The sequence below is a fragment of the Battus philenor genome, unplaced genomic scaffold (genome assembly GCF_028537555.1).
Source record: "Battus philenor isolate CCGP_79_NKW_IND1 unplaced genomic scaffold, ilBatPhil1.0.hap1 SCAF_23, whole genome shotgun sequence".
Classification (NCBI taxonomy): domain Eukaryota; kingdom Metazoa; phylum Arthropoda; class Insecta; order Lepidoptera; family Papilionidae; genus Battus; species Battus philenor.
The window spans coordinates 11,276,164-11,303,317 of NW_027181686.1; the positions used below are offsets into that span (position 1 = coordinate 11,276,164).

Consider the following 27,154-nt stretch of genomic DNA (forward strand, 5'->3'; position numbering starts at 1 on the left):
TTTTTCAGTACACTTATATTCCATTAAGGCCGAATAAGATGGCTTCCATGTGACAAAAAAAAAATCAAAAAGGAAATGTAACAAAATACCACAGAGAAAAAAAGAACAATTTATATATAGGCGCACAAGAGACCTAATCACTCGACGTGATCTCTACCAGACAACCTTTGAATGAAAATGAGAGATATGAAGGAGAGGGCAGTTTAGGGTGTACACAAAAAATACAAATACTATAATTAAGATATATTATAATGGGGAACATAATAAAACATTAAAAATTTAAAATGTTTTATTGACATTAACATAATAAAAATGCCCATAGCGAGGTGACTTATAATTTATTGCGTTCCCAAATTAATCCAGTTTGCTGATAATCATTTAATTAATTAGCTGGACCTCCACTGGCTCACTCCAGAGCATATAACTTCTCAACATCCATCAGAATCTTTAAAAACTTCATCACAGTAAATCTTTCACAAACCTAACGATCAACTCCATCCTCGTTGCCGCTGTCCACATCTGGAACCTTCTCGAATATTAACATGATGTTCCTCAAAAGCTCCCTTTCGTCATCATACTCTGATTCTTTCAAGTTCGGCAGGTTCCAAAGTTTCTCCAGCACCTTCTTCAGCTGTATCGATGAGCTCTTAATCTGTTGCAGCGCAGCAGGGTCCTGGTCCTCAATCATCGCCAGTAGTGCAGCGAGGAGGCAGGAGGTGCTAATGTTGAGACCTTTATCCAACTCCTCGGCCAATATTTTAATTGTTTCATTCTCCAAAAACTTTTCTGGTAACGAAAAATATTCGAATCAATTTTTTTTACATTATCATCATGGTTTCAGCCGGAACACATCCACAGCTGGGCATAGGCCTCCCATATGACATTACTTACGCATTAAATAAAAAAAAACATGTAGACACTTATATACAAATTACTTAAAGATTTAGGCATGTGATAATTTATAAAAAAAAATATTAAAATAGACCTGTTATGCGTCAAATATGAGTCCTAAAGGGATTCAAAATATTCCTGAAAGACTTACTTAATTAACTTAAGCTTGCTTATCAACTTAAGACATTTTAAAGTACAACTACTAAAACAGTCTTTATAACACAACTAATAGTGTGTAGAAAAATAATAGAAATTGAACTTGTGTTATTTAGGGGACAAGTATTTAGATTTCAGTTGACCTACAAAATCAGTTTTCTTACGAGTAACCTATTTCGACTCCAAGAGGTCATATTTTATCTTAAATTATTCCTGACCCAGGCTCTCGAAAGATTTTAGTATATGTATCACTCGAAATTCAAATACCTTTAAGGTCAGTTAGCTTAAGACTTCAAGGTGTGGCAGGACATAAGGGCTACCAGGACTAACATTAAACATACCACATCGGGTCAAATAACACATTTTGAGCTTTTGCATTGATAATGCACAAATCATCTTATTGCTTTTGCGAATGACTTCATGTTTTTTTTTTCTAATTTATCTACAATTATTTTATTAATTTTCCATTCTATTTATAATGAAATTTAATTTTAATTCCTTCCTAACAACTATATTTTTGATGTGTTTAAGGAGAAAACAAAGTTGGACCATTTGACATGCTATGGTAAAAATAAATACTAGTAAGTGTTGGTATAATTAGTGCCAGTTTAGTATTCAGAGTTGAGGGTGCTAAACCACAACTCGATTAGTACGTATAAATGTATTGTTGTTATTTGTTTAAAAAGTATTTTTTCTTTACAGATATCTAGTAATTATTACTCCTAAGATAGTGTATGTATTTTATAATATATGACCCTGACACCGCTGTACCATTTAAAGAAGCGAGGTGAGGTGGGGGGCTGAGAAAAAGAGTAGGGGAACCGCAACGACCGTTTTGGTGGAAGGGAGCAGCCAGTACTCCCCTCCGTCTTGTTACGCGTAAGGACTGGTACAGCATCATTCATCTAATTAAATATCGTAACTAACCTCTAGTTTCAGGATGATGGCGTGCAAGATAGGAGATCAGGAAAGCTGTCTTTGCCCGCACACGTATGTCTTCGCTGCCCAGCAACTGTGTGAGAACCGCACAGCCGCCCAGCGACGTGAACATCTGGCCGGCGGGCTCATAGTTACGCGTTAGACCTGCCAAGTTAACATATTACAGAATATCAATCTACAGAAACATACATATATACATATATATATACATATATATATACATATACATATATATATATATGTATGTATGTATATATATATACTTGTATTAAAATATATACATAGTTTCTTAATAGTAGTGAAACAAGAACAAGGGGTGGTCGCATCACACGAGGCAATTTCTTACAGACGACCATAGTATGGAAACAGTAGAAGAGTAAAAACAATCACGTATAGAAACACATAAATGTACATATGTATATAGCATATATACTTATACTAAATATGGTATAACACATATTACAGTATGATACAATAATAAATAACAACATCAAACTGACTCAGATCACCCTTGCCACATAAGGAATAATGAAACAGATAAAGAAACAGAAATGAATTAAAGGATTAAGGATCATCGCTCTAATAAATATATTTTCACTATTTTCTATAAAAATATAGTGAGATAGCACTTTTTATATTCAACGGTAAATCATTTCACAATTGAATGGCCTGTGTGGTAAAAGATTTGGCTATTTATAATATCAGATTCTCTGATGACCTCAGAGACCTCTCATGTGTATCAAGTAAAATTGAAATGCTAGCGCAATTAATAACTAATCAAACGTTACCAAATAATATTAAGTTAACAGTTTTGGAGGAAAACTTTGAAAAAAAAAATTATACTTATGAATAATTTTGTATAAATTTTTTAGAAGTGTATATGTAAAGTGTATGTGTAAATAAATACATTTAAAAAACTTATAAGTTAAACAGTTTTTTGATACCCATATTATCGTGGTTGTGGAAAAATATGTACCTAGTCCGCCATATTGGAACGGCGTCCATCTTGAATTTTAAATATTGACATAATCATCGTGTTTTACTAGTGTAGCTCTTTCATTTGATACCCATATTGAGGGGGTTAAGGAAAAATATGTAATCCGCCATTTTGTATAGTCATCTAAATTAAATGTCTGTACCAAATTTTAGATCAATCTGACAACGGGAAGGTGCTTAAATTTCAATTTGTGATTTTGACCCAAATAAATAAATTCCGTACGGGTCGAACTAAATAAAACCGTTTAAAAATACAGGATGATTGGTTAGTCAATTTTAGTTTTCTTCATATCACTTATCAGGTAATGCTGTTATCAATACAATTTTTGTGCCACAGATGACAATTGTTTACATGGTTTGATACAGAAAATCTTAATTCACTATGCGTTGTTCCAATTTGCTTAGTTTTTTTTTTCATATAACCGCGACGCAAAATGTACTAATGATGCTATCTGTTATTCTAAAGACAATCAAATAAATCCATCAACTTCAGCATTCAGCTATCAAATTTAAATAAACTCACATGAAACAGCGTATAGACACTTGGCAAGTGCAACGCCTTCTTCAATCTGCAGCAGCGTGAGGAGTCTCCTCAGCAAGCCGCTGTCCAGAGCGTTGGATTGGCAGAACGGGTTGTTCTGACACACCTCTGCCAGGATCGCGTACGCTTCGGCACGCACTTGTGCGTTCTCGCTGTCAAAGCACACGGGAAAGATAGTGTAGCCGCCCAGCTTGCAGAAATCTGGAAACAACAATTTATTTTTTATTTAACTAAAATACTTGACAAAGTCTTCTTATCAAATACTAATTTTTTACAGGTTAAAAGTTTGATTAAATGATCCTTATCTTTTTGTTTTCTTTAATCACCAACTTCATGATCCATTAGGCTAGACTGACATATCTTGGAACCCAGTTATAAATATATATATATATATATATATATATATATATATATATATATATAACAATATTACATATGCGAATGTGAACCAACTGACATTATTCATGAACATTGTGTCTTAATTATGAATAATCAACTTAAACCTTCATAAATAAACTTAATTTGTTTGAGAACATATAGTATATTGTATTGTTTAGTAGCTAGTTTAATTTTCTGTAAAAATATATAAGGTTGAAGATTTCCAAACACACAAACAGATGACATACTACTGGCCATACTAACAACATGGATTTTCAATACTCAATGACATTGCAAAAGCAAGCCCCATACCAAGTATTATAAGCAGTGACTGCCTAGCGTTGGAGATGGCGGGTTCGATTCCAGGATACAGTCTTACATAATTCACACTTAGTGCATTAATTAAGATTGCCATTGCTAACAAACAAGTTTCCAGAGGATGAGCAGCAGCATTTTCTGCATACCATGATACCACACTGCGATTGTCAACCCATCTCCCAAGTGTCGAGATTATAGTGTATCCCCCATTGATATCTTTATGGTATGTCTATTATTTGCAGTAGATGTACCAAGTATTAGGAAACTCAAGATCAAAGAAATTGGTAAAATCTTTTTCAAATAATGTTAATTTGAAGATGAAGATCAGTAAACAGTACTTACCATTAGCAACATCCATTTCCGCAGCATATGATGTAATATTGCTGCAGGCAGAGACCACATCATCAGGTAACTCCTGTCCCTTTTTAATGCTATTTATCTTCTGTGGATCATTTAGAACATTTATAGCTTTCAGCAGGATCTGAGCAACGTCCACTGTCAGACTTCTGAAGGCTTCCTCCAAAAACTTTTTTCTCTGAAAATAATATTACACATGTTAAATTCACTTGGAAAATAATGTTATTTTCAATTAAACAGCGGAACACAACTTTTGAGCACCCTTACCAATAACACCCAGACCTCAGAGTCTCATCTTAAAAGCTGTAGAAGCTTATTCATATGATAATACGCATGAGGTAGTGTTAGTGCTAATTAAGCAGCTAGTAGTAGTGCTAATTAAGCAGCGACGCAACTTCGAAAAAAACGCGAAACGAAACGACGCAAAGCAAGGTATTGGTGTATATCTAATTTTAATAAAATAATCCTTATATGTGAGTTTTCTGTAGTCCCATAGACTGTCACTCACAAAAGGTTTACTAATTTTTTAAAGCCTACAGAAGAGTATCACAATGTTACCCTTTAAGCCATCAATTAATTTAGAACAACATGTACTTGAGGGATCTTAAATCTCTAGAGACTTCCAATGAAGTGAAATAAATAACAACAGGTTCCCAAGGAAGCCCTTGCACTCATTTACAATAAAATAGTTTTCTGAACACATTTAGAGCTCTGCCATTCTATACCTTTTTGAAACTGTTATTCTAATGGACAATTCTAGATGAATTCTTAACAGATATGGCTAAGATAATATGTACCTCTTCATCCATGGGTTCAAACACAGAGCTGCCTGGGGCATCTTCCGCTTTAGTTCCCTCCATTATAAAGCGGAGCAGACCCTGTAATTATAATAAAGTTTCCTTAATTGCAAATATGAAAATACAGTTAATAAAGTCATTCTACCAGAAGTGTTACATACAATAAATTGAGAGTATCCATTTTTTTTTTGGAACAAGATAATTAACATACAAATAGGATTTCTGATTAAAGAAATTTATTTTTCATAAGAATTACATTATTGATGAATGTTGTCTTATTAATGACTACATCTTTTATACTAAGTCGCAGCAGCAGACAAAACAAAATAAAAAGTTGGATAATCGTAAATTATTTCAATCACACAAGCTGTTCATGCGCTGCCTTATCCATTGAGTTAGACTTACTATTTAAAGTATCTAAACCAGTACACACCCCTATGTAACACATAATTTTTATATTAAAGCAAAAGGGTTAAACTCATGTCAAATCCACTTTTGAATTGTCCCCCTTAACAATCAAATTGTCACCTTGTGGGGCGTGAGCTCCTGTTGGGAAACACTGGCCTAAATGATCATTCATTACATTAACATGTAAAAATGTTGGTGATGATGAAATGTGGGTAAAAGGTTGCTTGGGGAGTAGTAGATTCAGAGTCATTACCTAGATCAATATAAATCATGTATATACTTTAATTTATGTATGTTATGAATTATACATTTTTCTTATTTAGATAATAATTTTAAATGTTAATTTTAAGTTTTTGGAATTACTTTTAAGTTTAATATCATTAAGTAACCTTGCTTTATAAAATTAAATAAATCATACCTTTATTCTAATTAATGTAGCCACTACATGTTGTTTTTTCTTAACATTCATTAAATCTTATTCAAGTTTGGCTTTTCCACATTAAGACAATTTTATCTCAAAATTGCCTACTTGTCTGTTTTTTACACCATTTTTACAAATCATAATTTAGAATAATAGGCAGCATTTATGGGTATACCAACAATGTTATTATTAACCCTTAACAGCCGAAAGGCCCCGCTGAGGGGACATAGTACTTATGCCATAGAAAACGAAAGGCCCCGCTACAGGGACATGAAAAGAATTTAGTTTTTATTTCATTTATTTATCATCACTGTATTTTTCTTTAAGAAATCTTGCAATTTAGTACATCCCTGGTTTGTTGATCATGCATTAACAAGAAATATTTACCGTAATATAACATTTTATGTAATTTTATTTCATAATATTGTGCAATTTTCACAACAGATGTGTCGCATTGATATTCAGTGTAGTTTGCGATTTAGAAGCTTACAACGTGTATATATAATATATTGACGTCTTCCAATTTTCGAGTATTTCTATTATAATAAGGTTTAGTTTATTTTTATTTTAAAAATAAATAAACATAATTAAAATTTCAAATAATATATCATGGAAAAAATACATAAAGACGAACATTATGAAAATAACAGCAGTGAAGACGAGTGGATGTTTGATTTAGTAAATATAGATATGAAAAGTGTTCGTGAAGAACTTCCTCAATGTGAATATAACTCCGATGATAATAGCAGTTCTGGTAGTGATGTGGTGCACGCTAAAAGGAAAAAAGTTCGATGCCTTTCAAGTAGCAGTGAAGAAAACAACAATATTTCCAATGAAGATCTCAGTCAGGATGATGACGATTGGGTGGATGTTACAGAAAACGACCCCAACACAACTAAAATACCTTTCACAACATCTCCTAAGATACCAGGCCCCCAAATTCCCCAATCGGTAACAGAACCATTACATTTTTTTCAGTTATTTTTTACCGATGACCTAATAAATAATATAATAAAGGAAACAAATGAGTATGCAAATAATAAAATAAGTGCGAATGTATTATCTAAATATATTGAATTCATATCTAAATAAATCATTTTAATCAGTTTAGTTTTCATCCTTATAAGTGTTTTAGAATTTCACCTAATTTTCCGTCGTGCTATGGGCGAGTATTACAAAAAAAGCTCTCGGCCGTTAAGAGTTAACATTAATAAATAAAAATTTCAGGTAAAACATAACCAGATGATAAACCAGTTCAAGTTTTAAAAACTTTAATCAAATTTTATTATTGACAACTTTTTACATTTTTATTGTATAGTGTGTATTTACGCAACTAACTTGAAAATATTCTTGTTAGCTATTACAATAATTTGTAGAAGAAACACAGTCATCTGTAGATCAGATGTTTGCAGGATGATCACCCACCCAAAGATCACCCCATAAAGAAGAACCAGAGTCTGATGACATTGTATGGGTACCAAGTCAGAAAAAGTCACAACCTCAGTATATTTTTCTGTGTATTTTGTTAAGAAAGGCATCACCGAGTAAACAAAATATAATATCTACAGATGTAGACTACATGTTCTTTTATAATGAATAAAAAAAAATTTTAAGGTGTCATATAAAAGTTTAAATAAAATTACTAATGGGTTTTAAACTAGTATGATCATCTAATATCTTTTAAGATCTGCCACATACAATATAGCTTCAATCCTTAATATAAAATGATGCAATAGTTGGTCAATATGAAGTTGATTAGTTCTGATGCATTATTTTTTCTATTTAGAGAAGTACAAGTAGAATATCTTTATTATTTCCTAAGATGAATTGATGTATTATTATCAACAATATTGTAATCATCAAAATAGTTAATGAAGGTTTTTTTAAACACATAGTATATTGAAAAAAGTAGGTACCAAATTCAATATTTGTCTTGATATTAAATGAATTATTTCCATCTATGTTATAAAAATGAATGAATGTTTAACCTAGTTCGGCAAAACACTAATCAATGTTTAATAATAAAATTTTAGATTAAATATCTCAATGTCTCTTACCTGTAGATTTCTGGGCTGCCGCGGCTGCTCCGGAACTGCAACCACATTGCTTTCACTGCTAGCAGGGTAGGTTATAGCTCCAGCAATTTGGTTTCCAGAATTATTTGGCTCCATAGTGTAGCAGTTAAATAAAATGTGTTTACAGTCGAATATCCAAATAGACTTTTGATAGACACTATTCGATCTATAAATTTAGTTAATCCAACCACACGATATGCTCTACTGGTATATTCTTGAAGCTAGACGTATTAAACTGTTACTCATCATCGAATTTACTTCTGGAAAATTAGCAAGTGAGACTAACACAAAACGTGAAAATGACAAAACTGTGGTGCTGCCACTTAAATTTTAAAAGGTTTCCCAAGCAATATTAATTATCTGAATAATTCTGTAAACCATTCGTGTTGTTAAATTTAGAAAGAAAGACGTACTGAAAATGTTTATTTATAATATACAACCCTTGAAGAACCGCATTTTATTATATAAGAAATGTTTAACGTAATTACTTATAATTCTTTTACATTACATTTATTTTTTAGTATTACGTTTATTTATGTTCTGTGTTATGTTTTTATACATATGAAACCGAGTTTTTAAAGATTTTTTAAATCAAAAAATCTTAATAAAACTGTGTTTTTTGCTAAATGCTTAAGTTTATGACATATCAGTTATCTTCATGAAAAGATATATGCTAATTTAAGATATTACGTTACACATGGTTTAATGCAAAATCATGTTATTACCATACGGTTCACACTCATCACGTGCGTATAACGTATAGCGTAAGAAAAAATAATTCGCAATCTTTTTTTATTATCTTCGTCAGAAAACTATTTTCATAATTAAGAATAATGTACAATTTTTACCTTTTAAGGCAGGAAAAAATTACTCTGGTAACATTAACACTTAACTTCATCTCTCACAATGATTCTATTGATTATAAATTTGAGGATATACTTTTTAGCCATGTATATTTATTATTTTAAGTGTAACTAATTTATTTTTTGTTATTTTTATTACCGATATGAATACTGTAAGGCTGTATATAATACACAGATGTTTCAATCTAATTCCTTTTTGATACCACCACAATCATAGCTATTCTAAAACATAGGGCGAGTAAAGTAGGATGTCGGCTCACTATCTAGTTTTCTTGGAGGTGTACCAAGCATTTCGACTCAATGTTTTTGATCCGTACAGCCCTTGATGTGGAACGATTTGCCACATACCATATTTCCCGAGAATTATAACTCTCGTCTCTTCAAGGTCAGAGAGAATAGATACTGAATTTGCGTGCTTCATTTTCGACCACATTATCTCTCCCACAAAAAATGTTATAGTCAAACTTGCACAAGGAATCGTTAAAAAAAGTATTTAAAATGGAGTATAAGTAAAAACTAAAAGCATCAATAAACACTAAGCGTTATATTAACTGTGTTAAAGTACGAATAAATTAAACAAAGAGAAACAAATTTAATGAAAGTACATGCAACACATTATTTAATTTAACGATATTAAATGTTTTAACTATAAGATCACATTTTGTCTAAAGACTTAAGATTACGTACACGATGTATAATTTTCAATTTTTTAAAGATCAAAATAATTGTATTTAATAAAGCAATGATGGAAAATAAACCTAAATTTAATTATGAATATACGAGTACTAAATATTATACAACAGATGTAAGAATGTATGAAAAATAACAATATAAAATAAAAAAATATATTCTCGTCATAATTAAGCATGTCCATCTTTAAAATATTCCTTTCAATTTTTATTCCGACTTAGTAAGTAGTAGTATTCCGAACTAGTAAGATTACGTTATCAATTTATTTATATATCAATCGTTTAGACGTCATTAAAGGTGTCTTCGATTTAAAAAAGAAAAACAAAGTATTAACACAGTAAATATTGAAAAAATAACAACTCAAGAAGCACTCATCAATAAACCGGTGACAATATTAACAACATAATCTTACTGATAATAACGATATCTTATCAAACGCGATAGACCACATCTTGGAGTAAAAACATATGCTACATTTTCCTTTGCGCTTCAAGTTTTACGTTTACAAACTAACAGTTTTTTATAATAAGTGCACGAAAAAAACAACATACGTAGCAGTGTTTATACGTGAAATTTATTGGCGGTAAGTCTTCTTTACTGAACTCTGTACTCACAATGACACAATTAGAAACGCAAAAGTTGTAATGAGATTTTTTATCACACTGTGTGTAGGATATGTAACATTTTTTATGTTCTATTATTTTGCATTGACATTCCATCTTACTGTTACCGTGCAACGCGAAAAACAGTCTCATGAATATAAATTTGAATATTTATTTTACAGCCAGAACTTAGTTATATGTCAGTAGAGTAAATTGATTTTGTCAAGTGTAGGAGCAACATGGCAACCCTTAACACACTTCTACACCTTGAAGTAACCTATTAAACATGGTGTTTAATAATTAAAAATGTCGAATGTCTAATCGCTTGCATTCTTACATAAAGAAGTTTATCAACATAAGCTTTAGTTTTTATATGTAAATGAATCAAAAAATCAATGTGATAGAGATTTTAATCATTATTATTAGAAAGATTGAAGTTTGACATATACATTTATTTTGAATTAGACACTACATACAGATAACGAAACCATTTTTTTTTTAAATTCAAATTGTCAAACAATTTATGTCAAAATGGTGTTATTAAATTAAGTTATTTCGTACACTAGAAATACCATGAATAACCAACAATAAATCTTATATGCATTTTTTTCAATTTTTTTCTGTCTAACTTCTTCGAGTCGTTAAATCGAATATTTATGAAGTAATTTTTGTATTAATGGTATCATTTATAAGTAATTTTAGAATGTTAGGACCGCAAGGCTCTCGTGTGGCGACAACGAGCCGGTAGATGCGGTGTGGGTGGGCCCCCCACAAACTGGGACAACGAAATTGAGTGCAGGCAGCGTAAACCTTTCAATGGGAGTCTGTCAGCTAGGACTAATGATGAAGATGATCAACAGTAGATGGTTTAAACTGAAATTTAGCTATTGGAGTAATAGAGTAACTGTTTTGAATTCCGCAGCGATGCCCCCTCGCGAGGACATAGTGGTGCAAGCGCCACGTATCCCGATAGATCCAGAGCGACCTCCGCGGCCACCACCACCTGCCCCAGGACGCTTACAACGCCCTCCTCACGACCACCCAGCCGTTTACATCCACACGCCGCAGAACACGAGGCTTAACAACAACAACACTGTCAGGCGTTAGATTAACAAATATACAGGGTGAATGATTATAGGTGTATAAGCTTTAAAAGGTTATATATATCTCATCATCATGTCAGCTGATACACGTTTACTGCAAAGCGTAGACCTCTCACAAAGATTGACACAATGACCTGTCCTGCGCTCCCTGCATCTTGACTTATTTGTCATAAATAGCTCATTCCCTCATCCCTTAATGTATAGTACTGCATATAAAAATTTATTATTTTTTACTATCTATACCTGGAGACTTCTTGCTGTCAGAATTTATTGGCAACATGCCCAGCATTCCAATAAAAACAAGAAATTAATGTAACATATTGCAGATTGATCACTATATACAAGATGATTGGAAATAGGTATAATGCAAGTTTATATCTGACAAATTCCATAAATTCACCCCTTTAAGACTTTTACACTTATAACCTATCATTCTGTTTAACATAGCAGTATGTAATATTTTGTATAAGATAAAACTTGCCAATGTATATAGGAAAGATGTCTTAGATAATTGTTTACATATAAATATTTCAGTATTAATATTTTAAAATACTTTATACATAAATTGATATCAATAAATAATTTCATTTGACACTTTCCACTTTTATTGAATTAATTTTATTGAAAAAATATTCAATATTGCAGATATTATTTTATCTGTGACTCGCCATGTTACATCAAAAAATGAATTGTTTATTTGAAAATATCTAGATTGTTAAGTGATTATTTAAGTTGTATTATTGAGTAGTAATAAATTGTTAATATTTATTATTAATGGACTTTTTTAGAAAGCGTAAAATATATGTAATCATATAATAAAATGTATAGATTAAAAATATTAAGATGTAATAACATAATATTAATAAAATTGTGAAATGCCACTAAAAATTGATCTCTTCTATTTTAAATTTTATAAAATACACCATCTGATTATACTACAGAACTTCCACTGCTAGATAAAGGTCTCAAAGCTTTATTTACTGAAGTTAAACTGGATTAATCTCACCCTGAGAAAGTTTAAGCTGCAAATGTCGTAAGTACCAACGTCCAACTTCAATGATGTAAAACTAGATTTATTTTAAGTATTTTCGTCTTTTATTTTAGATTTTGATTCAATACTTAATATGTTTTAATACATAAAATGAAATATGAGCAAGAATAAATATTGAATATATTCGAAGTTTAAAGCCCAATTTCATTTTTATAAAACAGTGGTACACATATAATAAAATATCGTAAGTTTTTGTCACCGTACTGATATTGAGAGTTTTCACGGATTGAAGATATTATTTTTCTGTACGTTTTTAGTTACAAAAGGCTGAGTCAGGAGAATTTAAAGGAGTGGTGGGGTAAGAGAGTTTAATTTAAATTTTGACTTTGACTTGTGAATAATTTATATATATGTATAAGCAATATCTCGCATCACTAAGCTTTGAATGAAATAACTTGCAAAGTACGCAGGTATACCGGATGTGTTCTATTGTATGAAGAATAAATTCTTTGGGCGGATAACAAAAAAAGATTTCGTCCATTGTTATCGTATTGAACGTAGCCCCCGGGACGCGGAACGATGGACTATCTCCTATGATTTTCTTTACATGTGATATATTAAAATTACATATTTGCTCTGGCATGATAAACAGTTTTAAGGAAGAGAAGCTGCTATGTAGGATAAAACTCGTCGCTGTTGACAATACAAGTGACACCTACATAAAAAAAGCACTCGTGTCGTTAAGAATTTTGAAAAATGTTCACAAACCATGATCAGAAAAAACTATCAGATTTCAGCCTCGTTAAAAATACAGGTAAGAATCTCAAAATTTTCTCAGTATCTCAACTGCGATCATAATGTCGCGAAGTATTTTGTATTTCAAAACCTTGGACAGCATCATATTGGAACTGATTTTCTAAACGTCAGATAAACGTTAAACTCGTTACTTGGACTATAAAAAAGTTAAATACAGCGTTGCCATAACATTAAAACTATTTTAAACTGTAAACCAGAACTTGAAAGAACTTAGAGAACATAAAAGGGCTGAAATAAGTTTTACGGCACCCGACAGAAGCCGCTAGAAAGTTTCATTTGGCTTCCTCAAAACTTTTAAAAGTTCCGACGTTTATTTAAAGCTCCCGCAAGGTTGATTTCAGATTTATGTAACAGTAAAGTTATTTATAAAAGTCTCTGCAACGCAAAACTGTTGCCTTTACTCATTGATGTTTATAAAATATTTTTTTAAATGTCATTGTGTTTTTCCTTTAATAAATCATGGAATTTCATAATGAATTTAGTTTTGTCAATCTTCACAAGATGGCGCTGCACGTTGTCGAATTAATTATCACATTTTTATAAAAACTACTATTAGTATTTTTTTTATTATTGAATGTAAATAGAAATTACAGACTTTTTTTATTATGTACATTACTTTATTATAACATTGCGGGCATTTTTTTTATAAAAATCATTTCAATTGAATATATTTTCTACTATAATTAATTTAACAATCACCAATAAAATGTTATATGTCTGCATCATTGTCTTATAATGTATCAATAGTAACAATACAGCGTTTTATATATAATTAAAATATTAATAATGGTGTTGGAATCATCTTCTGTTTTCCGTAAACAGACCGCCCGTGTTTTTAAATTCCGTTGACGTTCTTTTCTGGCGGCACCGGTTCCCGCCATTTGATATACACGTCGTTAATGCTAATTGTTTTATAAACAACCCGTATACGGCTTTAAAAGTTGTTTGCGGTCGCTTTTGACGTTTTTGCAAACATTTATGTAATTTTTTTACCAAATTATAGATTGAAATGGATTACGCTGGTAATTTTACTAAAGTATATTTACTATAGTTACGAATGACGTAATATAGCAAAAATGATTGGCATTGTTGTTCAATTTTGATAAATGAATACTAGAGACATCATCATCATCATGTAAGCTGATAGAAGCCCACCGCAAGGCAAAGACCGCCACGATAAGGGGTCCAGCGACTTCCGAAGACCTTGTCTACGCGATCTCGGAGTGAAATTCAAAGCCATCTCCATTTCTCTCTGTAGGACTTTGAGCCTTTTATTAGGCTCGTCACTAATGACTACGTCTCAGATCCATAAATCATCACCGCAGACACTACTAATCGAAGATCTTCGTTTTTACACTTTGCGGTATTTCGGCGCTTCATGAACGTTACCTATATAAATAGGACTCGGCGAGTGATCTAGTGCTTTTTAATACTAGAGTAGTGCAAAACTGTCAACGAGACAAACCTTTTAAATTGTCTTACTAAGACGCCTAGACACCATGTCGAAATTAGTTGTGAAATGTTGGATAAGTAAGTACTTTCACGTTTTATGGTTAAGTCGGTGTACCCCTGTGTAAGTCGAGCAGCGTCGAGGAGAATGAAGCGATAATGTCGTCCGCAGGTGTCATTATTGCCTTCGGTAATTGATTGGCAACAAAAGGTAAAAATAAACATGGCGGTGGGGCCGGCCGCGCGGAGCGGCAACGTCGCGCTATCGATCCGAGCTCGCCGTCACGCGGCCGCAACACGCACTCCGCCGCCCGGCACCACCTGCCCGTACACGCATTTATTTCGCGATTCATGTTAATATTGAATGTTAATGCTTCTCACAATCTATAAATAGAAGAAACGGCAGCTTAGTAACAGAACACAAACGTCGGAAGTTCGATTTCTTGCAAACGACTAGTGACATACAGGTTCATGGGTTACAGATGTAAAAACTTTAAAAGGGTGGATGTATAAGTCGTTTTCTGCCTGCCATTATTTCATGATGGGTGACAATTATTGCATTGTAAAGCGTTTTCAAAATTCGAATCACCACATATTAAAATTAATATTTGTTTACTATCTGTCCATGCAGATTTTGTAAAGACAGAATTTATTGGCAGTCGCATTCCAGTGGAATAAATAAATTAATGTAACATATTTCAAAGTAATCACTTTATATACGGTAATAGTAAATACGCTTATCTTTACAGCATTTAGTTAACAAATAAGCTATTCACCACTTTAAAGCACACACATCCATAACTCATCACCCTGTTTTACATTATTACTGCTGGTAGATAGTGAAGGATAAACATTCTAAGAAAACTGGCATTTATAGGCCAATAGTTCGGAAGATATGTGACATCCACCAATCCCAAAGGGTGGCAAAAAGTGCTCCAAGAAAAGCCTTTTCTTAACACAGGAAACAAAAATATTAACAACCGTTGTAAATAAAGAATTGCTGTAGACTACGCAAAATTCTTTGAATTTACAATAACGTATTGTTTACAATACGAAAATCAGACAAAAACAATAACTATAATTAGATAAATTCATATTCTGATTACACCTCTTTTAACATAAGAAAGTGACGATTGACATTCACCGTATAATATATATATATGAGGTGGACGCGGTCTTGGTCCAGCTCTTCGGGGCACGGACGATTTTCCGAGTACTTTCACCATTTTAAATTTTGGGAGAATTCCTCATGTTTCTGTGACCGGGCCTGGACCAGACCGTGGTCCACCGGGTGCCGGCCGTGCCGTGACTCCGAATGCCTGCTAGGCATAAAGATTGGTGAAGAATCAATGGCCTCGCTAACCAGCGACGAAGGAACGAGACATTCCTCAAATTATGTAGAGAAATTGCAACAAAAACTATAGAACGAAATAAAAACTAACAATGTAAGGAAAATGTAAATAATATACATGTAAACAATAAAATAAGTACAAAAAACAAATTGTAAAAATAAAATAAAAACCTAAAATTTTAAATACTGAGGAACGAGGTGATGAAGTGAATAAAAGGGAAAATTCATATGAAAATAGAAGAAACGTAGAAAGAAAGGAAAATAATGTATATGTATAACTTGCCTCGGTAATCACAGTACTGTGTTTAACGGATTATTACACAATATAGAATATTGCGTAACATCACAGAGAAACGAGATGTCTGTAGTCCTAAAACCACAAAAATAAGGGGCAATGTGTGCGACGCGGTTACATCTATATATATGTCCTTAAAAAAAAAAAAAAAACGTAAAACATGCTGCCACAGATTAGTTCCATTTTTCTTAATTTTGATGCTACTTTCACCAATTGAACAAACGTGAGATTTGTAATGTAAAAAATTTGTTAAATACTATATAAAATTTATTTGTATGTCAAAAATCAAATCTAAGTAATACATTTTTATGTTTCACTGAACTAGAGTGTTCTGCGTAATCTACAAATGCCACATAGGTAGCAGTGAAATATGTTTAAATGTTCATCATACAAAATTATTTTTATATACACATTAAAATTTCACACAGAGAAAATAAATAGAAAGGAATGTCCCTTAGTTTAGTGCAGAGTTATTTTAAAAAGTTTACTTTACGGGTTATTATTATAGTGTAACGCAGGGAACGCGTCTGAGTAAATAACTTTAAAAAAAACAACATAGTGCAGGGACGTCGACGCGCCCTAGTTACGTGAGTGTGTGTGCGTCAAGGTTAAACCGGGCCGGCGGCGGTGTGTGCGTGCACTCACACAGCGGCGCGGGGGCGCGTGGACGAACGACGCGGCAGTCCGTTGGTCGCCGGGACACGCGACGCACGCTCTTTACTTCATGAAGTCACACAACTTTACGAATATTTTTAGCGGTTATAGCGCTTAGCGAGAAATTTATGGATAAAAATGAGAAAAATATATTTTTCTGCGACATTATAAACCAATATCTGATATGTGCAAAAATTATAACTTTTTAACATTTTTCTGGCAAACACAACGTGTTTTCAGAGACTACATTTAACCTTACATGGCTTAGTCATCCCAGCCCCTCTAACATTTAGTTAGTGTAACACAAGTTGATTGATTATATGTGTAAAACCTTTAAAAGGAGAATGTATAACTCAAATATTAAGAAAAAGCCTAAACTTATTTCTAATCCCTCTGTATAAGGTGATAATTGAAATATGTTGCATCAATTTATTTATTTTTAAATGCGACAGGCCAGTAATATCTGGCCGTACAAAATACAGTTATGTTATTTCTAAATTCATTAACTTTTGGATAGGTGTACCAAACATTACAATACCTGGCGATAAATATTACACATCGACCTTTGGAAAGAGACAATGGGCTAATTTCGGCTTGTAGAGCGTTATCTCTGTCGCAGTTCTGTCAAAACGTCACATAGGTAGTGTAGGACAGAGATAGTGCTCTACGAAGCCGAAATAAGCCGATTGTCTCTTTCCAAAGGTCGATGAGCAATATTTATTGCCGGGTACTGTAATTTACAGCAAATGAGCTATACTCTAATCCTTTTAAAGTTTTTAAAGTTTTTACCTTGAATGTCAAAATGAAGAAAGTAAAAAAATAAAATTACAAATATAGTTTTTACTATTGCGTTATAATTTATTAGTTAAAACACTTTTTAATTATTAATTATTAGAATCACATTCGTTTATTCAAAGACTTGTATGAGAGATGCAAACTTTTGAATAATATATGATTTATATAAACTGAGATAAATCTTTAAAACCTTTCCAATAAATGAACTGACTTAAAGGTGTGCCGTTTTCTTTTCTAAAGAAGTAACACTGATCCCCAGTGACTTTGCGAACTGCAAAAATGGCGGCGTTCGCTACCTGTTCGTAACAAAGTGAAATTAATGTTCGTATAACATTTTTATAGGCAAAATATTGTACCGCGGAGAACAGATTTTTTAGATTGGGAAGGTTTCATTTGTTATGTCTATACAATAACGATAATTATTTTTTTCAGAACCTTGTAACGATTTAACTTACTATTTAATCATTATGTTGTTTATTATTTCTTAAACCATTGATTTTTATACATGGTGTACAATGCCTTCATTCGCAGTAAATAACTTATATATTCACCCTTTTAAAGCTAACCTGTATTTCAGTTTGTTAGTTGTGACTTTTAGAAATTGAAATAGTATAGCATTATTTGACATTTTATGTTTTGCCTCTATGAATTTTTATATGTGAGATATAATATCTTAAATCTTTATAAATTATAAAATGGACATAAATATTATTATTAATATTCAATTTTGTTTTAATAGTATAAACTATAATAATAACTACATTATACTTTAATATTATTTTAATGCCAATTTAAAAATGAAGTCAATATTTAAAGCCATCTACAGGATGATAGATGTTATAAGTGTAAAAGATAGAATAATACATTTAAGTCTATCAAAGAATTTGGCATTTACACATAAATTCATTTGTTGATAATTAAAACTATATATTTTTTAATTTTATATATATCTATAGTATAAGTTTGTAAATATACAAAAGTATGAATGTATAAAAATATAGACAAAAATGGAAATGAGGACAGACCGGCCGTTTATATTTGTAATTAAGAATAGATGACCTTAAAGGTACGTCACAAAGGTAAACTGCGGTTGTTCATTTATTATCTGTGGTAAAAATAAAATGTTTAGTTTTAAATTTGGTTAGTACTGTCAGAAGTTATTGATCACATTATACATGGTGATTGTAAATATGTGCAAAAGATTAATACATTTTTTTGATAAATGAACGTTATGTTCATACTTTTAAAGTTATTAAACATATATAATTAACCATGTATTTTCTAATCACGATATTTCTGGAACCATAAGGGTAATATTTATCATATTTGAAATTTTGGTAGTAATATTCCAAAGATCAATGAATTATTTAGTTATTATCATAATCGAGCATCTGGAATATGAAGCATAAGATTACACAAGACGGTAAAATAATTGTCACAGTGCGGGAGGATTAAATCGTGCCTACGTGTGACGGCATTGTTCCCTCCGTCGCCCTCTCTCTGCGAGGGAGGGGTCGTATTCTGTTGCGAAACGACACGAATGAGTACGAAGCGGTTTTTATGCAATATACCGCCTCATGCCCTGACATGATATCGATAGACATTTGGTCGTCATGTCACAGAAGTTTCATTTTACGAAGCAGTCGCTTAGAAATTTAAACCTATATATTTCTATAAATAGGTCATATATTTTTTATATTATAGTTAACATACTAGTAATTTGAAATTAGATCACTATAGTTTTAAAATAAAACTAATCGAGATCAAAGCGAACGAAATAAAATATAGAATAAGGAATCATAATGTCTGCGTCTGTCTCTTTTATATTTGACGTCATTCTAAATTGAAATATTTGTTTGGACAATTTCTTTCTAATTGTATTAATGTGACACCTTACCGAAGACCTTATTGAAGGAAATCTAATGTATAAAATTCTCGTGTCACGGTGTGCGTGAATGAATGAATGATTGAATTCGTCCGAAACGGCCCGACCGATTTTCGTGAATCTTAGCGCGCATATCGGCCAGGGTGGAGAATAGGACATCTATTTTTCATCCCCCCCAATTGTTAAGGGTGGTCCACCCCTATTTTTTATTGTTTAGACAATTTTTTTTGTTTTTTTTTTTATACAGCATACAAAAATACATACAACCCTAAATTTTCACCCCTCTACGATCAACTCTTATTTTATATTTATTAATTTTTTTTTGCAAAACAACGTTTGCGTGATCAGCTAGTATAATCTATATATCTTTCAATGAGGTCATCATCGTCATCATGTGGCACACTGCAAGACAAAGGCCTCATCGGTCACCGGTCTACCTAGTGGGTGCCCTACCCAGGCCGCGACTAGAGGCTGGTTGCCACTCGAGAACAGTGGGTGGCCTTGGTTCTTCTGCGGATTTCTCGCTGCCAAGATCCGAGGATCGCCATCTCCATTGCTCTTTGCCTTTGAATAAGAATATAGATATGCTATAATAAACATTTTTTTGTAAAATATCAATATATAATATTTTAATCGCAATGGCTCTAAACGCAGGTTTGACAAATAGACAGATCAGATAGCTAGTGCAGTCCCCAAATTATTTTTATCATTGACAGTATCGGAAGTTGTAAGGAGAAACCCAGTTTCTTCATTAATTTTTTTAATTAAGTCAAATGGCAGAAATCTTTAATATGAGGCAAATAATTTATAATTTAGCTTTTATTTTACAGTTTATGTTCGTATTTACAACATATTTATCTGTTCAATCGACCAACACGAGCTTGTACATATATTCCTGCTTTTTATCAATTATTATTTATACATTACTAATTATCTACTCTTACACATTTTTCCGTTATTAATTAAATTTATTAGATATTACGTAAATGTCAGGCAAGAAACATAATACCGTATGAACGTTTATAAAAGCATTTTGCATAAACAACCCGTTCTTTTTAACAAAAACAACTAGACAGAAAGAACAATAATGGAGAAATGATTATAGAATGAATATATGTAAATAAATGAAAGCATTAACATTTATTAGCAATATATTAAAGAAGTTTTTGTCTAATTATTAGGCGATTTTAATATAAATTTTTTCTGTGTTTTTGGAAACATACATTTTTTGTAATAGCAACATTGTTTTTAATGTGTCAATGTGAACTGTCAAACCATCACTGTTCCGTAATATACTTGGATCAAGATGGCGGCTTTTTATTCAACTTCACCAATTCGAAAGGAAATATCACTTCGTTTTTGTTCATAGTTCATCGAGCCGGATTAATTAGCGGGATATAAATTAAAATTTCTATTTCCGTTGGTCACGCCATAACTCGGGAACGAAATTCATTCATATTTCAAGTATTCCGATAATTTGTTGAAAGTTCTTCCATAGAAAAAATAAATTATAAAATGTGCAGAGTCTAAAAATTTCAGAAAGTGTTTGTACACGTTTGAAACATTCCACATTTTAATTTTAGTTCAATCAGGTAACATCTAGATCTTGTTTTAACTCACTTCAGTTGGGGCACCACCTTATGCTCCTCTTTTGTAAATAAAATCGAACTATGAACAACTATATATTTTTTTATTAATTTAAATGCATTATTATCTAGTTCTTATTATTTTTAGCCGAAAAACGCCCACAGCAAGGCACAGACCGTCCCGCGACCATAACTATGTCATCGTCTACCAGTTGATGGTCACAAATCGAGAACCTTTTGGCCCCAACGGCTATCGGATGCATGATCGATGTGCGCATTGCTACTTTATACTTATTATCATGAGAACAACGATAGAAGAGTATAATGCCATAGGAACTAAAATTAAATTGAATTTCAATATAATGACACCAAACGCACATCTACATGAGAACAGTTCACTATAAATTGAAACAGATTTTTTTTCCGTAATTCTATTCATTTTTAACAAAAATATACATCCTTGGACATCTCTTGTAAAAAACGCAATCTAAATCTCGTAATTAAACTTTTTTGTTATATTTATAATTATTATTCCACTTTAGACATGAATAATATACATATCAATTAGTAATTTAAACTCTAGTTAATAAGGATATACAACAATAGTTAATTTAAATGTATGTATATTCTCATTATATAATATGTCTACTGCCGGACATAGCTCCCTCCCTTAGATAGAACCGGTTAGAACATACCATCCAGCAACTTCCAATGACCTTGACATCTATTCATACTGTTGGTCGTTGGATGTCATACCCTCCGCTTGCCAGTCTATGGTCTCTTCTCTTAAAACTTAAAGCCCCAGCGAACATGAGCTTCGCGCTATCTGGTTTGCACACTGCCACAATTTGCCTATTCGCTGGACTATGTCATTTACATGCTTAAATTATTGAAATGCCTTTTAAATAAACTACATAGAAATATACAGCCTGTAAAAGAACAAGATAGTTTTTACGTAACAAAATTTCAATAAACAAATACTTACATTTAACTCCTTTGTTATCTTTACGCGTGATGAATGAAATAACATATAATGCCGACGGTCAGAACAAAACTATAACGAAATCAATTTATTGTAATGCGTTTCATATTTACACATTTATTTATAAATAAACACTAACAAAATGAAGGACATGTATTTTTAATTTATATTTTTTATCTGTACACTTCCAATATGAAAGGTGTAAATTTTGACATTACAGTTTTAAAAAAAACCTTCAGGTTTGATCGGATACTAAGTCGCTAAGTCATTATTAAATAATTTGACCTTTTAATATAAATTGGTTAATTTAAATCACAATATAAGTAGAAACTAATATATTTTTTATTATATGATATAATGACACAAATATTACTATAATAATCTGTAAACAATATATACCAAAACAAAATGGCCGATCGTGTCAATGGAAAAATAATTTTAGTACAAGCAAAACACTATTGCCGTGTTTTTTTTTTTTTTTTTGGCTAGTTATTTTTAAAATCAGACAGTTTTGTGTTCTTCGGCTTGTAATTTTAAGTTTTATTAACTAGAACTTTTCCGTTTTGAAACCAAATTTGTCGGTGAGTTTGCATAGATGGCTTTAATAGGGTCATAATGGATGTACACCGAAAGATTTTATAATTTGCTACAATATTCGATTTTACAAAAAATATACGGTTACACAATTTTACAAATTCAGGTCAGGAAATTTTATCTCCTTTCTATAGTTAAGAACTAAAATATTGGCTTGACTTCAGCTATCAATGTAGATATAATATTTTAAGAAGTTTAAAATGTTACTTGTAAAAACTAACTTATTCCATATTCAATACATGACGAGACTTGCTATATAGAAATATAGTATATAGCTTGCTATATATATATATATAGATGTCGAAGGTGTTATACCGCGCCTTTCTCCAACCCACTTAGCATGACCTTGGCGACGGAGTCGGGGTGATCCTCCTCAAGTAAGGAGTTGAGGCACTAGACTACCGCCGTTGAAACTGCGGTAGTATGCGGAAGCGTTCCCGTAGTTTTAACAAAAGGAGTTCAAGAAGTCTGATTTTAGCCGGTAGGAGACCGGCATAAACATTTTACCCCTGCAGCGGAAAGGAATCCCATTTCCCCACGTCATCAGGATTTTCCCACGAGTAAAAAAAGTCCGGGAACCACTGACACACATGATAAAATTTCTACATAAATCCCCAAGTTTTTTTTTAGACAATTAATAAGAACAGAAATAAATCAATATCTATTTGTAACTAAACAAACGAATATAACCTACAGCGCTAGATTTACGCTTCTGACCTTGAGTTTTCAATGTCTCGGCGAGACCGGCTGAAGTAGTCGTTTGATTGCGACGGCTCAGCCGCTCGAAACGCGATTATGTTATTTCTCGGAGAAATAACAAATCGTGCTCCAGGTGCACCAACCGTTGTATAGACGCGCCCGGGGTAAGCGGGACGCAGTCGCTATACGCATACCTAGTAACACATCAACGCACCAATAGGGTAACATATTTATCAGTCGATTTACCGGACACTATTTATTTTGTTAACATTATTATTTAAAATCTCATTTGACCTCATCTTATTCTTAACTAGTCAAGTTGAATGTTTTACTTGAAGTCAAAAGTGTTCGCAATTGTGATATTATTTTATTTACTTTTAACATTAAAAATGACTAAACGAGTAGAGCTGTAAATTTGTGTTCATATACATGACCTATTTATGGTTTAAAATTACACTGATAGTTATATTTCGTTACAAGAACTTCTGCGCAATATACACACGCTAATATTATTTTAAAATTTAAATATCAGTTCATCTAGTAGTCACACTAAACAACACAAAAACTAAAATACAGTCTCTACACTGTTTTCAGTGGCAGACATAACAACCATGGTGTTAAATACCTAAACTGTATCTCTACGATGACGTCTTCAATGTTTTAAAACCTTGATGTAATTTTTATTACTTTTTCAGTTAATCTGTTGTAGTTTTTTTTTTGCAACATACAGAATGTTGTATGAAATCTTTAAATGTTTAAATTTTAGGGCAGAAATCTCGTTCCTTTTAAAAGAAACAGTTACCACAATATCCTTAAAATTGTTTTCTGGACTGCGCCGGCTACATATATGTTATCTAGTTCACGGACCCTTTCGCTCCGTGAACTCAGTACCGATGAAGCTGTAAAAGCCTTAGGGCTAATAGCATTAACATCTTCAGAAACAATTTATGCATATATGTTTGTTTTCATAATTTCTACTCAACGGTTGTAAGTCAATCCTTGATAATTTATAATTTTAGTTATTGCAAATATAGTACAGAAAAAAATGTGATTAACTTTTTTAATACGTGCGTTGATAAAAGATTAATGTTTAGTAATGCTAATGTCAAGTCATACAATCATTTTTATGTTACATGAAAGTTAAGATTGTTTAGTGAGTAAATAAAATTTAAAGCCTTATTATATAACGAATCATTCAAATTATCGTTATTTAAGTAGGCAATTATTCACACTATTGAATCGTAAATTATTTTAAGATTATAAGTAGTAAGTTACAACCGGGTCGAAATATTAATCCGCTGAGAAAATCCGGCCAGAATTGTTTTTTTAACTTAACAGTGTTTGATGTAATAAATAAAAAAAAGTTTGTAAATGAATAAATAAAGTATCTTGTTCTTGTTATAATTAAATTAACATTTAATTGAAATTCTTTGCAGTTATATAACAATAACATTACCTGTTTCTGAATTTGATTACCAAGTATCATTTCATTGAAGGTATACGAAGCAATGATGCATTGTTACCCGACATGGGCGGTGCGACGTTGCCGCTCCGTGCGCGATCGGATCGCGGTAGAGCGCGGCCATCGCGGCATTCACTGCGCAGAGTCGCAGCGGCGTGCTAGCTTTGCGCATAGTGCGACTTGCGTAGCGCACTGCGAGCACGGCATGTGGGTGGTTTTTGCCTACGCTAGTTGAATGAGGAATGTCGAGTCCGCTTAAACACAGGTGCTGCGACCATCGGTTCGTACACAAACGAATTAGTTTTATAACAACCAGTGGTTATTTTCTAAAGCTTAGAGGAATAACCTCAATATCTTATCAAACTGTGTTAAACTTTTCTAGATATTAAATGTAAATAAACGTACATACAGCTAATATGTTTGCCATTAGATATAAAAGCGAACCAGAATAATGAATTCAGCTAATAACTATCTAAACATATTGCTAGGTGATATACCTAGCAATATGTTTAGATAGTTATTATATGCTATGTATATGCTTATTAAATAAAAAAAATCAATTCTTGTTGAATATACACCGTTGAATAGGCACTTTACGGGCAATATGTCATTTTACACTTGTAGAATAAAGAGTGGTCGCGGAATACGTGTTTTCAAAACCATTATTAGCTTAAAGCTAACATGACCAAATACTATTTTGTTTTTAGTTAAAAATTGTGTATATATATTTATTTATCATAATGTTAACACACGTCTATAAAAGGAGATTATCTTTATAAATAATTTTATGTGGTTTCGCGGTGGCCAAATTGTATTAAATTAAAAAAAAAACTTATAAGTTTGATTGAAAATATTGTTGTTTATATATAATCCCAACAATAAAATATATTATTGTATTAAAGATTATTTGACATAAATATGTCTGGGATTAGTATCATACAAATTTTCACGAGAGATATGGAAAAAAAATTGGCTTTATATATAACTGTCAAGTTTCTTGCCAGTTTTATTATCGATTGTATCAACTTTTTGAACTGGTAGTAGTTTATGTATAAATACATATTTAAATGTATTATGACATTGTTTTGACATTTCTATAATAAATTAACCTTCCTATACCCGCGCGGTCTGAGAGACCGACAGAATGATTTTTTGATTTTAAATAAAGAACGAATAATGCTAGTTTAATGAGCTTTCTAGTACTTGCCTAATTTGATACGATCTTGAAATTGACGCGACGTGTGACCTTGAGTGGGGGTCACATTTGGGTGAACTGAGCATCATTCTGTGCCACAGACCGGCGCGGGTACACGTGTTATTATTTTTGGTGAGTAAAATTTTTTATTTTTCATGATTTTCGTAGATTTATTTTATAGTTTGCATATTTTTTGTAAAGAAGTTTACTCGTATACATTTTTACCATAGTTTTATCTTAATTTTATTATAATATTTCAGAGTATTTAAGCTATATACGAAAAAAAAAAAATATTTTTGTTTTAGAGCTTTGTTGATGGGCGTGATAATGAATGAGGAGCAGATAAGACTAATGTTGGATGAAGCTGGACAGGATACAGATTACGAGGATGAAAATGACAGCGAGGTGGAAGATCACATTGAAGTAAGAGAAGAAAATACGGATACCGAACAAGAAGGTGACTCCGAGAGTGAGTTAGAGGATGAACGAGGTACCTACCTTGGGAAAGATTTACAAACAAAGTGGTATAAAACTGCTCCGTCGGTGAAGGGCAGAAGACGTGTACGGAATATAGTGACTGAACAACCAGGCGTAAAAGGTGAAGCTAAATTCTTGAAAGAAGCAGGTGATATTTGGAAATTGTTTTTCAGTTCTACTGTAATACATCAAATTGTTCAATATACCAATGATCAGTTGCTATTGTTACGCCCTAAGTATACGAGAGAAATAGACTGTACTCCTACTGATGATATTGAAATTCAGGCCTTTCTAGGTCTTTTACTTTTTGCTGGAGTCAAAAGGAATGAAAGACTGAATGCCAAAGATTTTTTCAAGACTGATGGATCTCCACCGGAAATATTCCGTT

General features: G+C 32.2%; 1 protein-coding gene across 1 annotated transcript; it reads right to left on the reverse strand.

The window, feature by feature from the left end:
- Positions 1 to 271: 271 nt before the first annotated feature.
- LOC137924181 (hsp70-binding protein 1) lies at positions 272 to 8,567 on the reverse strand. The gene is made up of 6 exons (XM_068767543.1): positions 8,260 to 8,567; positions 5,374 to 5,454; positions 4,562 to 4,754; positions 3,506 to 3,724; positions 1,975 to 2,130; positions 272 to 786 (listed from the first exon to the last, which is right to left on the reverse strand). The coding sequence occupies exons 1-6, from the start codon at positions 8,371 to 8,373 to the stop codon at positions 482 to 484; spliced, it is 1,068 nt and encodes a 355-aa protein (XP_068623644.1). The 5' UTR covers positions 8,374 to 8,567; the 3' UTR covers positions 272 to 481.
- Between the last annotated feature and the right edge of the window lie 18,587 nt (positions 8,568 to 27,154).